General features: G+C 42.9%; 2 protein-coding genes across 2 annotated transcripts; one reads left to right on the top strand and one right to left on the bottom strand.

The window, feature by feature from the left end:
• The first annotated feature begins 886 nt into the window (after positions 1–886).
• Positions 887–7591, top strand: ap5b1 (adaptor related protein complex 5 subunit beta 1). The gene is made up of 3 exons (XM_061069476.1): positions 887–1142; positions 3697–4491; positions 5523–7591. Exons 1-3 carry the CDS (start codon positions 1005–1007, stop codon positions 7449–7451), a joined length of 2862 nt encoding a protein of 953 aa, XP_060925459.1. The 5' UTR covers positions 887–1004; the 3' UTR covers positions 7452–7591.
• Positions 7592–7637: 46 nt separating this feature from the next.
• c4h1orf50 (chromosome 4 C1orf50 homolog) lies at positions 7638–10836 on the bottom strand. Its single transcript, XM_061069477.1, has 5 exons — positions 10717–10836; positions 10195–10310; positions 10021–10107; positions 9571–9702; positions 7638–8328 (listed from the first exon to the last, which is right to left on the bottom strand). Exons 1-5 carry the CDS (start codon positions 10760–10762, stop codon positions 8143–8145), a joined length of 567 nt encoding a protein of 188 aa, XP_060925460.1. The 5' UTR covers positions 10763–10836; the 3' UTR covers positions 7638–8142.
• Positions 10837–12154: the final 1318 nt, after the last annotated feature.

Genomic DNA, 12154 nt, shown 5'->3' with positions numbered 1-12154 from the left:
AGTTCCTCCTGGTCAATCTTGAAAAGAAGTTATAAACACATTTCCCATTTAAAAAAGATTAATTTAATGTATGGATGTTACAGAAACAGACAGATGCTTCAAATAAAAACCTCTCTCTTGCAGTTCCACATCAAATTAGATCAAATCTCAAAGGTAACAAACACAATCTGTTCGTAAGTAAGTAACTTTGAGTCATATATTTGGATTACCACATCCTTTTCCAGAAAACATTGAGACAGAAACCTTGAGGAATCAACTGAAGTTTCCAATTGGAAGAGTTCAAGAATTACCATTACTAATGGTGCATAGAAACGCATATTTAACCTGTCGTTGAGTCATCTGGCTCCAGTGGCATCATTCACTAAAAAAAAATTTATATAAAGAGGGTAGATCCTTGGTATAAAAGTCCATCTGAGACGGATTTGGTGTGAAAACATATTGAAAATGATGCATAGAGGATGACGGCAATGTGTGTACTTTTGTCTTTTGAGATATCATTTGTTTTCAACTATTGATTAATTTAGCTCAGGAGTGAATACCTGTGTATGAAATCATTAACCTAACCACCGCATATTATTTTCTATTGTATTTTTTGTATTATATATTTTTTTCTTATTGTTGTTGTTATTGGGCTATACATGCTTTTGTTGAATTGCTGAATCTCACAGGTTTTCATATTATTTAAATCAAGTCAAATTTTGTGAAGTTAAACATTATTTAGTATATAATGTATATACTATTAGTCATTGTTCTATGTATCTTTTTTTAATCAATGCTAAATACAAAACGAAAAAACTAGTCTGTAGTTCACACTCCAGAGCAGTAGGAGGCGCTAATATGTCACCGCCAGCCCTAATTATTCACGTGACACGATCCGTACCGGAGCTTCCTCGCCTGGACGCTTGATGTTTGTGTCCAGAAATGTGTGTTTCACTTTCAAGTAAACAGACAACAGGGTGTGCGATGACTTAGTGGCGAGCTGAAGCTTCGGGATCTGAGTGATAATGGCGGTGAACTGGGCCGACAGGATCTGCGCTTTCTGCCGCAGCCCCTCTCACTTCCTCTCGGGCACAACAGCTGAAGCGTTCCTGGCTGAGCTGCTCCGAGAGCTCCGAGATGACAGAGCCGGTTATAATGTGAAGGTAAAATACATTTTTTAAAACAATTCATAACTCTGGAGAACCATGATTCACATTTTGGAAATGTCAGTAAACCTTTTAAAGCTCTTGTTTTATTCTACGACACAATCTGCCAACACTGCCAGAAATGGAGTTTGGCCCATTACGTTCTAAACACAATCATGAGTAAATGGTGTTGTTTAAACATTTCAAATGAATACATGTCAATAATCCACAGGTTCCAGCTTCTCATGTGTTTGGATTGTTTGCCTCGTCGTCTTCATTGATTGTAAAATGAACCTCATTTGGTTTAATTTATTAAGGTTGTCATCTTCATGGGCTTTGGGGAAGTAAAGCGACATTTTTAGTTTCCTCTCTCAGGACGGACAGAAGTGCAGTATATGTCGTGTGTAGCAGAGCACATTAACAAAATACAATATTTACCAAAATAATGAGAAAAGACCGTGTCTAGCATAAACAGAGTTGTATTTATACAAAAGAAAAAGTCTGACAGAGATGATCGGAACAGCAACCACAATTGAAATTAGGGGTGGGAATTGGCAAAAATGTGACGATTCAATAGTATTGCGATATTTGGGCCACGATTCAATAGTATTGCGATTCTGCGATATATTGCGATACTGCAAGTATTGTGATTCGATTCTGCGATATATTGCGATTCATGTCCCCCATATTATTCAAAGGCATTACAAAAAATGAGGAAAATAAGACTGCTCAACTCACTTCAAATGTCACATTTAATTCTTTGAACAACATTGTCTTCTACACATTAACTGAAGTGCAAAAACTAAGAAAGGGTAGTGCAAAAACTTTGTCCTTGAACATTCAGGACACAGGACCTTTGTAATTATTTTCTGAATAGGAGACCTCTCACATGAACGCTGAGCTCCCAGCACATAACTTAAAATTATTTAAATACAATACAGTAACATCAAGCAGACATAATAGAGTAACATAAACCTGAGAATAATCATATAAATAAGAGTAACCTAGAGCTTCAATCAAATTGAGAAAAATAAACAAATGTGTACTACTATAGTCCAGGCCAGTTGGCTGCAAGGTCATGACCCAAAATGTTAAATTCATTTGGGAATATTGACATTTTTGTTCAGAAAAAGGAGTTGGTCAACATGCTCAGACGTTAAAGTGCTCCTCTGGGCCGTTACTATATCTCCTGCAGTGGAGAACATCCTTTTCTCATACACACTAGGTATCTTTTAAACTCTGAAACTCTCCTCGTCATGCTTTGCCAGCCAGGGGCTGTTACATATATAATTGTAAATAAAGTTTAAAAAAAAAAAAATATTGCAATACTTTGTGCTACAGTATCGATATAATCGCGGGCGCAAAAGATCACGATACTGAACAGAATCGATTTTTTCCCCCACCACTAATTTATACAAAAGAAAAAGTCTGACAGAGCTGATCGGGGCAGCAAACACAATTGAAATTACAGTGGTGTTGCCAGTAATAGTATCATATGCGAGTGGGCAAATTGTCTATCTCAGCAATGTCTTAATCATAATCCACGATCTCCAATGATGCTTCAGTCCCGGATCTGCCAACGATAAAGCAGAAGGACTCTGGGGAAGAAGTCAAGTCAGTCAGATGTATAGATGAGACATTAATGTTATGAGAGGAGAAGCTCCATGTGTCATGTGTCACCTGACATTCTAGAGCAGGGGTTTTCAACCGGGGGTCCGCGGCCCCCTGGTGGTCCGCGTTGGCATTGCAGGGGGTCCGCAAAATTCGATTTGATATTTCAACACATTTCCAGATTACTCTTGAATATCCTGAAAAATATCCAAAATAAGAAAAATATGTCTAAAATAATATAAAGGTGATGCGGGGAACCTTGAAACCGGCTTATGGCTAGAAACTGCCAGTAGTTTTCCCCTGTCCATGCGTGTTAAAGGTAGATGTAGAAGAGCGTTTGAACTAGGTAGAAAAACTCTCAGGAGGTCTTGGAGATGTTGTTTGTATGAAGGGAATTTTTATTTTCCCATAAAGACGGCCGAAAAGGGCAGAATTAATGATAAAAATATTAAATAAAACAAAAGAGCGAAAAATACTTTGTAATGAGAAATATAAATTGGCATAATAGCCAAAACAATTGATTGCAATAACAGTCAACTTTACCATGTTCGCTGGTTGAGAAACAATTTCTTAGGAGAGCTCTAAGACTTACGTCTATCCAGTAGCAGTTCTCCCGACAGAATGAATAGACACAGAGATGCAGTACAACTACAAACTGCATTTTAATTTAGTTTTTTAATTCTTAAGCACTGAAAATCAACAGTTTTCATTGTTTTTACACAGATTTTTCTAGATTTGTTTGAGGTTTTTAAATAAAACCAACATGCAAAACCAAATGTTAAAACTTCCTTCTATCCACATGCACGCACGAAAACACGCACGTGCGCGCGTAGGCAAATCAGTGGGCCGTGGATTACTTTCTAGTCAGAATGGTGGTCCCTGGGACAAAACCAGTTGAAAACCCCTGTTCTAGAGTCTACTTGTTTCACTCTTTAATTCTCCTCTTTGACCTCCTCCTCAGGTCCTCCTGTTGTCTCCACTATGTGAGCACCCAACTCTGCTGTGTCCCTCAGACTCTGTGGGTGAGGAGACAGCCCTGGAGCTCATGTCGGTGTTCGCCCAGTGCCCCCCCAAATCCGTCCAGTTCCGTTGTCATCTCCTGCTGGCCCTCACCTCTGTGCTCGTGTGCACCTCCTGTGTGAGCAGCCGTTCCCCTGTATCTCAAGATGTCCTGGACCTGCTCCTCCAGTTGTGCCAGGACCCCGGTGACCTGCAGGGCGACGGCGCTCTTCATTCTCTCCGAGCCACAGCTTGCGACTGTCTGCGGGAGCTGGAGGCTTGTTCTCCCGGTTATCTCTCCCAGCACATTGAGCTCCTGGGCGGGCTCAGGCAGAGAGAAACCTCCCGGTTCCACCAGGCGTACACAGGACTTCACACTCTGGTCCTTAGGAATGCTGTGTATCAGCTCACCCAGGAAACCGGAGCTGGTGCTGAGCAACTCAAAGTTCTTCTGGGAGGGAACACATCAGTTGCATGGGAAGCGGATCAGGACTCGGGCCTGAAGAATACCACAGACTCTGGCGTACTGTTCTCTCTCATCCTCGGGCCCATGGGTTCAGTGCCCACCCTCCAGACTGGCTCTGACTGCAAGGAGTTGCGTTCAATCCTGTCTTCCCTCCTGGAGGAGTCCTACCTCCTCACTCCTTTGTGTCAGGCTGCACTGCTTCATAGACTGACAGAGCTGGTTGCCATGGTCCCTGGGGTCCCTCCAGCCATATTCAGAGCTCAGCTGCTGCGACTGCTGGGCACGAGCAAGGTTTGTGTCAAATGGAAAGATCTGAAAAAGACTTCACAGTTTTTTTTCTATTTAAATCTTGGTGTATTAAGTGAATTAAGTTGTTTTTGGACATGAACTCCAGAGGATGTCCGCACAGTTGGGTCTAGACTTTCTCAGGAGTTTCCCTTTCACACTTGAACAACACAGCAGGAGATTCTCCATTCAGGGCGATCACAACATCAGAAATCTCTGGAGAGTTCACATGAGGGGTGGCACAGCAGGCAGAGGCTGGACGTAACGTATTAATTCCCCTGCAGAGATCACATGTTTTCGTTTACAGCACATCAACACTGACGTCAGCTCTCTTGATATTTTTGCGTCTTCTATGTGTGTAGCTCTGCAGTTTCATCCTGAGGCCTGTACTACAAAACAGGATTTGTGGTTATCAGGGTAACTTCAGGTTTACTTGAGGGTTTTCAGTCCTAGGAAGATTTTTAATACTTTTATCGTAGTAGGTTTATCCTATAAAATATACAAATGTATTTGGAATGGAGGATGGATAGATTACAGATTTACCTTTTGGCAGCCGCCATGCCTCCCTCCTCCCTCTCTCTAACTCACAACAGTGAGTGACTGCGATAAGTTCACCTGGATATCCCAAAGATATCCTGGGTATGTTGGAATTGTTTTGTAGTACAGGCCCCTGGTGCAGCTGTATTGTTAGAGTTTTTTACAGTTTTGCGTCTATGTTAGAAACGTCATCAACATACCCACTTGCCCTCGGTGAATCCTTCAGAGGATATCTTGCTCACATTTTTACTCAGGGGCTTGCAGGAGAAACTCTGGACAAAGTCTTTACAGCCCCTCTGGAGAATTGAGTTCAGTGCATGTCTGAAAGCAGCTATATCATAATTAAAAAGTATTCTTGTGTGTCAGTAAATGTTTTGAAAATCTAAGTCCAGACCAGTTCTGAACTGTTTATTTCTAACTGCTGAGTTATTGTTTTAAAGCCCCTTTGGAGTGAGAACTTTGTTGTACTGACGACTCAAAGTAAATCTTTGCTCCTCCAGGTCTGTCTCCTCCACACCACCCTGCTGCTGAAGTGTGCGTTCACGGACAGCCTGTTCAGCGCCGAGGACGAAGCGTTCATCCTCAAGCGGCTGGTCGTGCTCTCCCAGCACCCGCTGCTGAGTACGCCCGAGAAGCTCTTCTACATGGACTGCATCCTGCACTTTCCTGAGAACCGTCCAATCAGCTGCAGTGACAGAGACGAGACGCTGCCTGTGCTGCTGACTCCCCGGCTGGCCTTAGCTCTCACGCCCACCGTGTTCAACGACAGCGCCACCATGCTGGCCCGACTCAACCTGCTCTCCCTGGTCTACCTGGAGGAGGGCGAGGAAGGGGAGGGGGGAGAGGGCAGGGGGCTGGCCAACCTCTACGAACACCTCATGTCGCTGCTCCACATTGTGGACAGCGGAGGCAGCAGAGAGGTTGTGGTCACCTTCTTCAGGGCCGCCTTCCTCTTCCTGTTGTACTTCTACCACATGGAGCGCTACTCCAGCAGCCTGGTGGAGAAGCTGTGTGAGCTCTACCTCCGCCACACCCAGCTCGCCCCGCACCTCATCAGCCTGGCCGACCACACCCAGGACAGTCTGTCTGAGTCGAACTGGGCTGAGGAGCTCTTGAGAGCACTGCAGCGAGTCATCACTGAGGCCCCGCTGGCCAAGCTCAACACACAGGACCTCCGCTCTCACCTCAAGATGCTGGCGCGAGTGGCGGAAGAAGGAAAAATCCCCCAGTGCAGCACCCTCAGGTTTCTGTCCAGCATCATCGCTCCACTGGCCTCCTCGCTGTGCGTTAGTGGCGACTGGCGTCTGGGGACCGGCGTGCTGGGAGTTTGCCGCCGCCTGCTCATCCACCCGAGCCTGGACTCGCTGCTCGTCCCTCTGGCCGACATCCTGCAGGATCTCACCTGCCGCTACGGAGACACAGACATCCAGGACCACGCCCGTCTGTACTATGCCCTCCTCACCACGCTGTCCCGGGAGAAGCTGACCGGGGTGCTGGCGCAGGACGCGACCGAGGGAGGCCGGCAGATCAAGAAGCGGTCGATGTCGAGCGTCGTGGCTGAGAGCGAGGGGCTGAGGAGCGCGCTAACCATTCACCAGACGAAGAGAGCAATATTCAGCGTGGTCGAGGTGAATTCTGAGACACGACAAGAAACACAAGAAGAGAAAGAAGGGGACTCAAGCCATAGTGAGACAGACGGATTCCCAGGTGAGGGAAAGGCACTGGAAGCCTACAGACGTCAGTTCACTGACCCGGACTTTGCCTCAGAATTAACCCTGAGCTACCAGCTGGCTCACACTCCGCCTTATGACCCTCGCTTTGACCAGGTCTTCAGCATCCGCCTGCACTTCAACCTCACAGACGAGCACTATGAAGAACTGAGCGACATCAGTGTCCCTTGCCTCTTCAGAGAGAGGTCGTCACCGATGGTGAAGCTGAGGCTGAAGCCTCTGCACCCCTACCCCACCACCCTTCAGGCCAGCGCCATCTTTACCACGCAGGACGGGCTCTCGTGGCACGCCATCCTGCCGGACGTCCACGTGGCGTTCCAGCAGGTCTTCACGCCCCTGCCTGCTCCCTCAGCCTGGGGTCGTGGCGGCAGACTTGACCTGTTTGATGGATTATGGGATGAGTTGTGCTCAGAGGGCGGGGACTGTGCTTCCAGTCTGTTCTGCTGCCAGCTCAAGGAGGGAGCTTTGACGTCCTTGGTGGAGAAACACTTCCTCCTCTACCTTATTTCAGACTGGTCCCATAAAGAAGAGTGTAAAGTGCTTTTCTTCCTTCCCCCAAAGTCTCATGTGCTGCTGCGAATCACCACGGAGGAAGACGCCGTGCACTTCGACATCGCCACAGATAACTGGAGGCTTCTGCCACACTTAACTTCTTATCTACTGACAATCACATCCTCACAGGACGACACTCGCAGCTGACTGTGATGCGTCTTTTAATTCAAAACTTAATGAGCTTTTAACAAAAATCATTTAGTGTTTGTCAGCACTTTAATAACTTCAATTGTACTAACTGAAGCCAGATGATTTCAAATAAAGTTATTGCACTTTTGTTTTCTTGACCTAAGATGATTTTATTCAACAAATGAAATCACAACTGTTGACATGTTATTGGCAGCATCTACAAAATAATTTATTTTGAGTTGCACAGGGAAGTAATGAGAAATGGATCAACAAAGATGAATCCCACCCCTATAAGATAAGGCTCTGAAATATGATGCCGGTTTTCTACGTAAAAAAAAAAGGAAGGGGTGGATCCACATTTACATTGAATCCATTTACACAATCACATGTACACGTTTTATTTTGGTGAGGAGCAGAGTGTAACCTCAACTTTGTTTCCAAAAAAAGAGGCCAAGCTCAGCTTTTCCATCACAGCCCTGTATGATACTGAGGTTGTGGCTGTATACAAACAAAAAGTGTAGTGGTGCATATCCGTGTTCACTTAAGGCAGTACATGAAAGTCATTGAAACACACAAATTTTGATATCGTTGATTCCAGTCCACACCTGGATTTATCTCAGTTCAAACTGATACCATTAAAAGTAGAATAAGTCTCCAGTGTTCGCCTTGATCAGTCCAGTCCCTTTTTCAGTCCAGCTTCAGCAATGCTTTACTCAGAAAGGCCTTTGAAGTTGGGTTCTGTGCATGGTGGTAGAGCGGTCTGCTGGCTGATGAGCTTGTTCATGATGGCAATCTCGGCATCCCTCTTCTCCACTTGGTCTACAGGGGTCCAGGACATGTCGTGTTGCAGTTTGAACGCACTGACAAATGAGTGAGGGCAACTCGGGCCCCATTCCTTCAGAGGAGCAAACAAAGGAGGTGATATTAGGATGAGATTTGACATTTCCACTACTGTCAGCATTCCTTCAATAAATCCTGTTATTACCAGTTTACATACCCAGGGGCTTCCACAAAATCTTAAGTCTCTTTCTGACCTACGCTGTTACATGTTCAGGACATAAGTTCTATCTATGTACACATAAATCCCCCAAAAAAAACATCCTCCACAGCAGCAGTTACAACCTTTCTGTTATGTACCCCTGACATTAGGGACGGGAATCGGCAGGGACCTCCCAATACGATACTATCACGATACTTGGGTGGCGATACGATATGTATTGCGATTCTGTGGGTATTGCGATTCGATATTACGATTTCCTGGGATTTCTTTTGGTTATTTTTTTTTTTTAAGTACTGGACCATGGAAAAATGTTGAATCATTCCTTCAAATACAACACAGTCAAATTCACTTAGAGCTTTAAGTTAAGTTTTATTTCAAATATTAACATTAACTTAATGACTGCTGGGCGGCCAATAGAGAAAATAAATAAAAATGTGCCCTATTATTGTATAGCCCCTGTCAACTGCACACAAACTGACAGATTAAGAAATGTAAGCCACCTAGGCTACTTTTAAACAATAAAAATAAAAGGTAAATTAAATAGAATGAATAAAAGTTTCCTTAAAATATAAACTTTGAAATAAACAAAAACAAGGCTATTGGTGTTTGCATGTAGGCGATACAAAGCTAGTGCTTGGGTATGTTTAGATTCTTGTGCAAAAACAAGAGCTGGTCAACATGCTCTGGGGTGATGTTGCTCCCCCCATATATCCCCCCCCCTCCCCTATAAACCAATAAATATGTTTTAAAAAAAAAAAATAATAGATTTGGGAGGCAGCATGGCGATTTAAAATCGTCATTCACATGAATCGCAATTTTTAACTGAATTGATTTTTTTCCCCCATCCCTACCTGACATAATCTCTTTCTCCCCCATATCAGTTACAACCGTCCACATTCAATTCAGTGTAGCTGGGCTGTAACTGGCCAAATCCAACCCAAGCAGCCTGTGTCTTGGCCGCCTGCTCACTATCAGCTGCCTCCCGGGTTAAATGACCTTTGAACACCAAACCCCCCCCAGCCAGTATTAGATGACAGGGTCTTTGCTGACATTTTGTAATTCCTGTCCACACAGGGTGACACAACATCTAAGAAGGGTTAAAAAACTGGTGGTAGTATGTATCTTTACAATGCAGACCTTAGGGGAGATGATGGAGAAGTACTTCTGTCCAGATGGCCGCTCATAGAGGTAGTACATGGTGCCCGGCTTCTTCACTATGTTACAGGCAGCGTGGTGGAGGTCTGCATCTCTTTTAGCCTCTTCCAAGACCTAGAAAGAAAAAGAAAAACATATCTGCTTTTATAATATCTGTCACACTTAACAAAATGATACTATCCCTTTGTTCAAATATGCTGTTATTATATAGATCTGAGTAACATTCCTTCATTATGGTCACATGAGCTTTTTTAGTGCTCATACATTGGGATCTAGTGTTCTTTGACTGATCAGATCTACAAAAATCTATATGAAATCTTTTAAATTTAACCAGCTTGTGCATTCTGACATGATCAGCTGTTAAACATCTAATGTAGAATTTCAAAAAACAAGACTGAAAGCAGGATTTGTCCACTGTTCAAACGCACTTACCTTTCTCGCCTGCTCCTGTAGGTATCTGATCTGGTCAGCGATGACTGTCAGCTTGTTGGAGGCGTTGGCTTTAATGAAATCGTCTCCCTAACAAACACAGTTAAATGTTGTCACAATACATATCCACATTCATACTCTGGATTTAAGTTTAACCTAAAAAACCTCAGTTCTCACCCTTTGTACTTGTGTTGCCAGGGCCACCAGGTCCATGGGGTCTCCCACTCTGTTGGTCTGGTAGGAGCTGACCAGTTCCAGGCCGCCAGGGGCGCTGCTGCTCTCAACCAGAGCCACTGAAACAAACACACACACAGTTACATCACACTAACATGTAACTAGAAGCAGCATGCTAACTGCTAATATCAATGTATCTGATTTAATATAAAATACAATCTAATGTCTCTCTGCCACTGTTGCTAAAACTTATTTTACATTCTGCAGCAAAACAACAGCTTCTGGCTCCATGTTTCATTTATGACACAGTAGTACATTATGTTTTTAAATTCTTGTACACATTGAGCTCTTCAGTAGAATAAGACGAACTCTCGTCTCCGTGGAAATCAATGGATTTCATGTCAAATGCACCAGTTGTTCGGTTTATTCTGTTTCCTTCTTAGACCACACTGGACTTCAGTGTGCAGGTCTGTAACACAAACACAAACACACACACACACACGACAGCTGCTTTCAGTTCAGTACCTGCTGGAGTGCTGTTGGGAGTTTTGAGGCTGACCGTCCTGTCCATGGTGTCTTCTCCCAGTTCCTCTTCTCAACTGGTTTCTCAGCTGTTGTTCACTCTGGTCACAGCAGCTGCTTTCGTAACCAGCTAATGTTTGACCATACCGGTGGACGCATGGGGTCCGAAATCTCCCCTATTTAGCCACATTGGCAGTCGCGCTAGTGCCTGTCTAAAGACTTTTAAATAAAGTAAGTTCTTACAGATTTAATGAGCTAAAAATGTATTTTTTGACAGTTTTATTTTTACAAAGTAACGTATATAAAAGTTAAAACGTTCTGTTGATGGGTTTTATCATTATGTCAAGTTGTATTTATTTCAGGCACGCCACAAACAGCCCCGTCCTGCCTCAGAACATTTACACAGATAAGATGTGCCACTGCTGAAAAAACACGTTTTTAAGAAACAAACAGAATTTGGCATAGAGTCACATTAAACAGTAGCTATGCTGTTTTAAACAGTAGCTATGCTGTTTAATAAACAAGTAGCTTCACATGACGCATTTAAACCGCCGACTTAATTAATACTACAAATAAGAGACAGATTTTACGATTTCCCTCTAAGTTTCTGTGACATTTCCCCAGCCAGAATATTTTACCCATGATCCTTTGCATGTGTATTTACATCACACGTCTGGTATATTATACAATATGAATTATACAAATTTTAGTTTGACAGAGTAGAAAAAAGTGTTTTCCTTAACAGTTAGGTATTTCTGTTATAATTATTTTCTGAGAATATATTGAAAAACATCGCCCCCGAAGAAACTTTCCTGACACTATACGACATGCCGACGTATTAAAGGTCCAGTGTGAGATTCAGGTGAAAGGGATCTATTTGCAGAAATTGAATATAAAGTAAACCTAGTGATGTTTTCACTTATGTGTTTCATCTAAATTGTTCAAATTGTTGTTGTTTTTTACCCTAAAATAGGTCCTTTATGTATTTAATACTTTATTTTTACAACAGGAGTGGGTCCCCTCTAAGATAAGGGACATTTGTTATTAGTTAAGTTGTTTTAAAAAGATAAAGATAACTTAAATAGTTGACATAAGAGAATTTTACAGTTTTTTTTTTTCATTTCATTTTTAGAATTAGAGTGGGTAAAGTCGAAGGGGGGGCTCTAACTTTAAAATTGCAGATTAATTGGTTGAAATTATTTGACTTCCACAGAATGAGATACATTTGTGTTTCAACAAGATATATCTCTTGATACAATTAACGAAGCAATGTTGGTTTGTTGTAAAACTGAATTGAATTAATAATAATACTAATAATAATAACAATACTACTAATAATAATAATAATAATAACCCTGTTGTGTTTGTAGACTTTGAGCGTTTGAAAGCAAGAACAGATTGTGCCTGTGCTATTTTGCTAACTATGTCTATTTGCAAGGGA

Source organism: Limanda limanda, chromosome 4 (assembly GCF_963576545.1).
Source record: "Limanda limanda chromosome 4, fLimLim1.1, whole genome shotgun sequence".
NCBI classification, from domain to species: domain Eukaryota; kingdom Metazoa; phylum Chordata; class Actinopteri; order Pleuronectiformes; family Pleuronectidae; genus Limanda; species Limanda limanda.
This window is presented reverse-complemented; position numbering and strand designations above follow the sequence as displayed.

Coding starts and splice junctions, on each gene's coding strand:
- ap5b1 (XM_061069476.1), top strand. CDS start 1,005: ATGGCGGTGAACTGGGCCGACAGGATCTGCGCTTTCTGCCGCAGCCCC. Junction 1,143..3,696: donor GAGCCGGTTATAATGTGAAG/GTAAAATACATT, acceptor CCTCCTCCTCAG/GTCCTCCTGTTGTCTCCACT. Junction 4,492..5,522: donor GACTGCTGGGCACGAGCAAG/GTTTGTGTCAAA, acceptor TTGCTCCTCCAG/GTCTGTCTCCTCCACACCAC.
- c4h1orf50 (XM_061069477.1), bottom strand. CDS start 10,762: ATGGACAGGACGGTCAGCCTCAAAACTCCCAACAGCACTCCAGCAG. Junction 10,108..10,194: donor TGGCAACACAAGTACAAAGG/GTGAGAACTGAG, acceptor TGTGTTTGTTAG/GGAGACGATTTCATTAAAGC. Junction 8,329..9,570: donor TCTCCATCATCTCCCCTAAG/GTCTGCATTGTA, acceptor GCTCCTCTGAAG/GAATGGGGCCCGAGTTGCCC.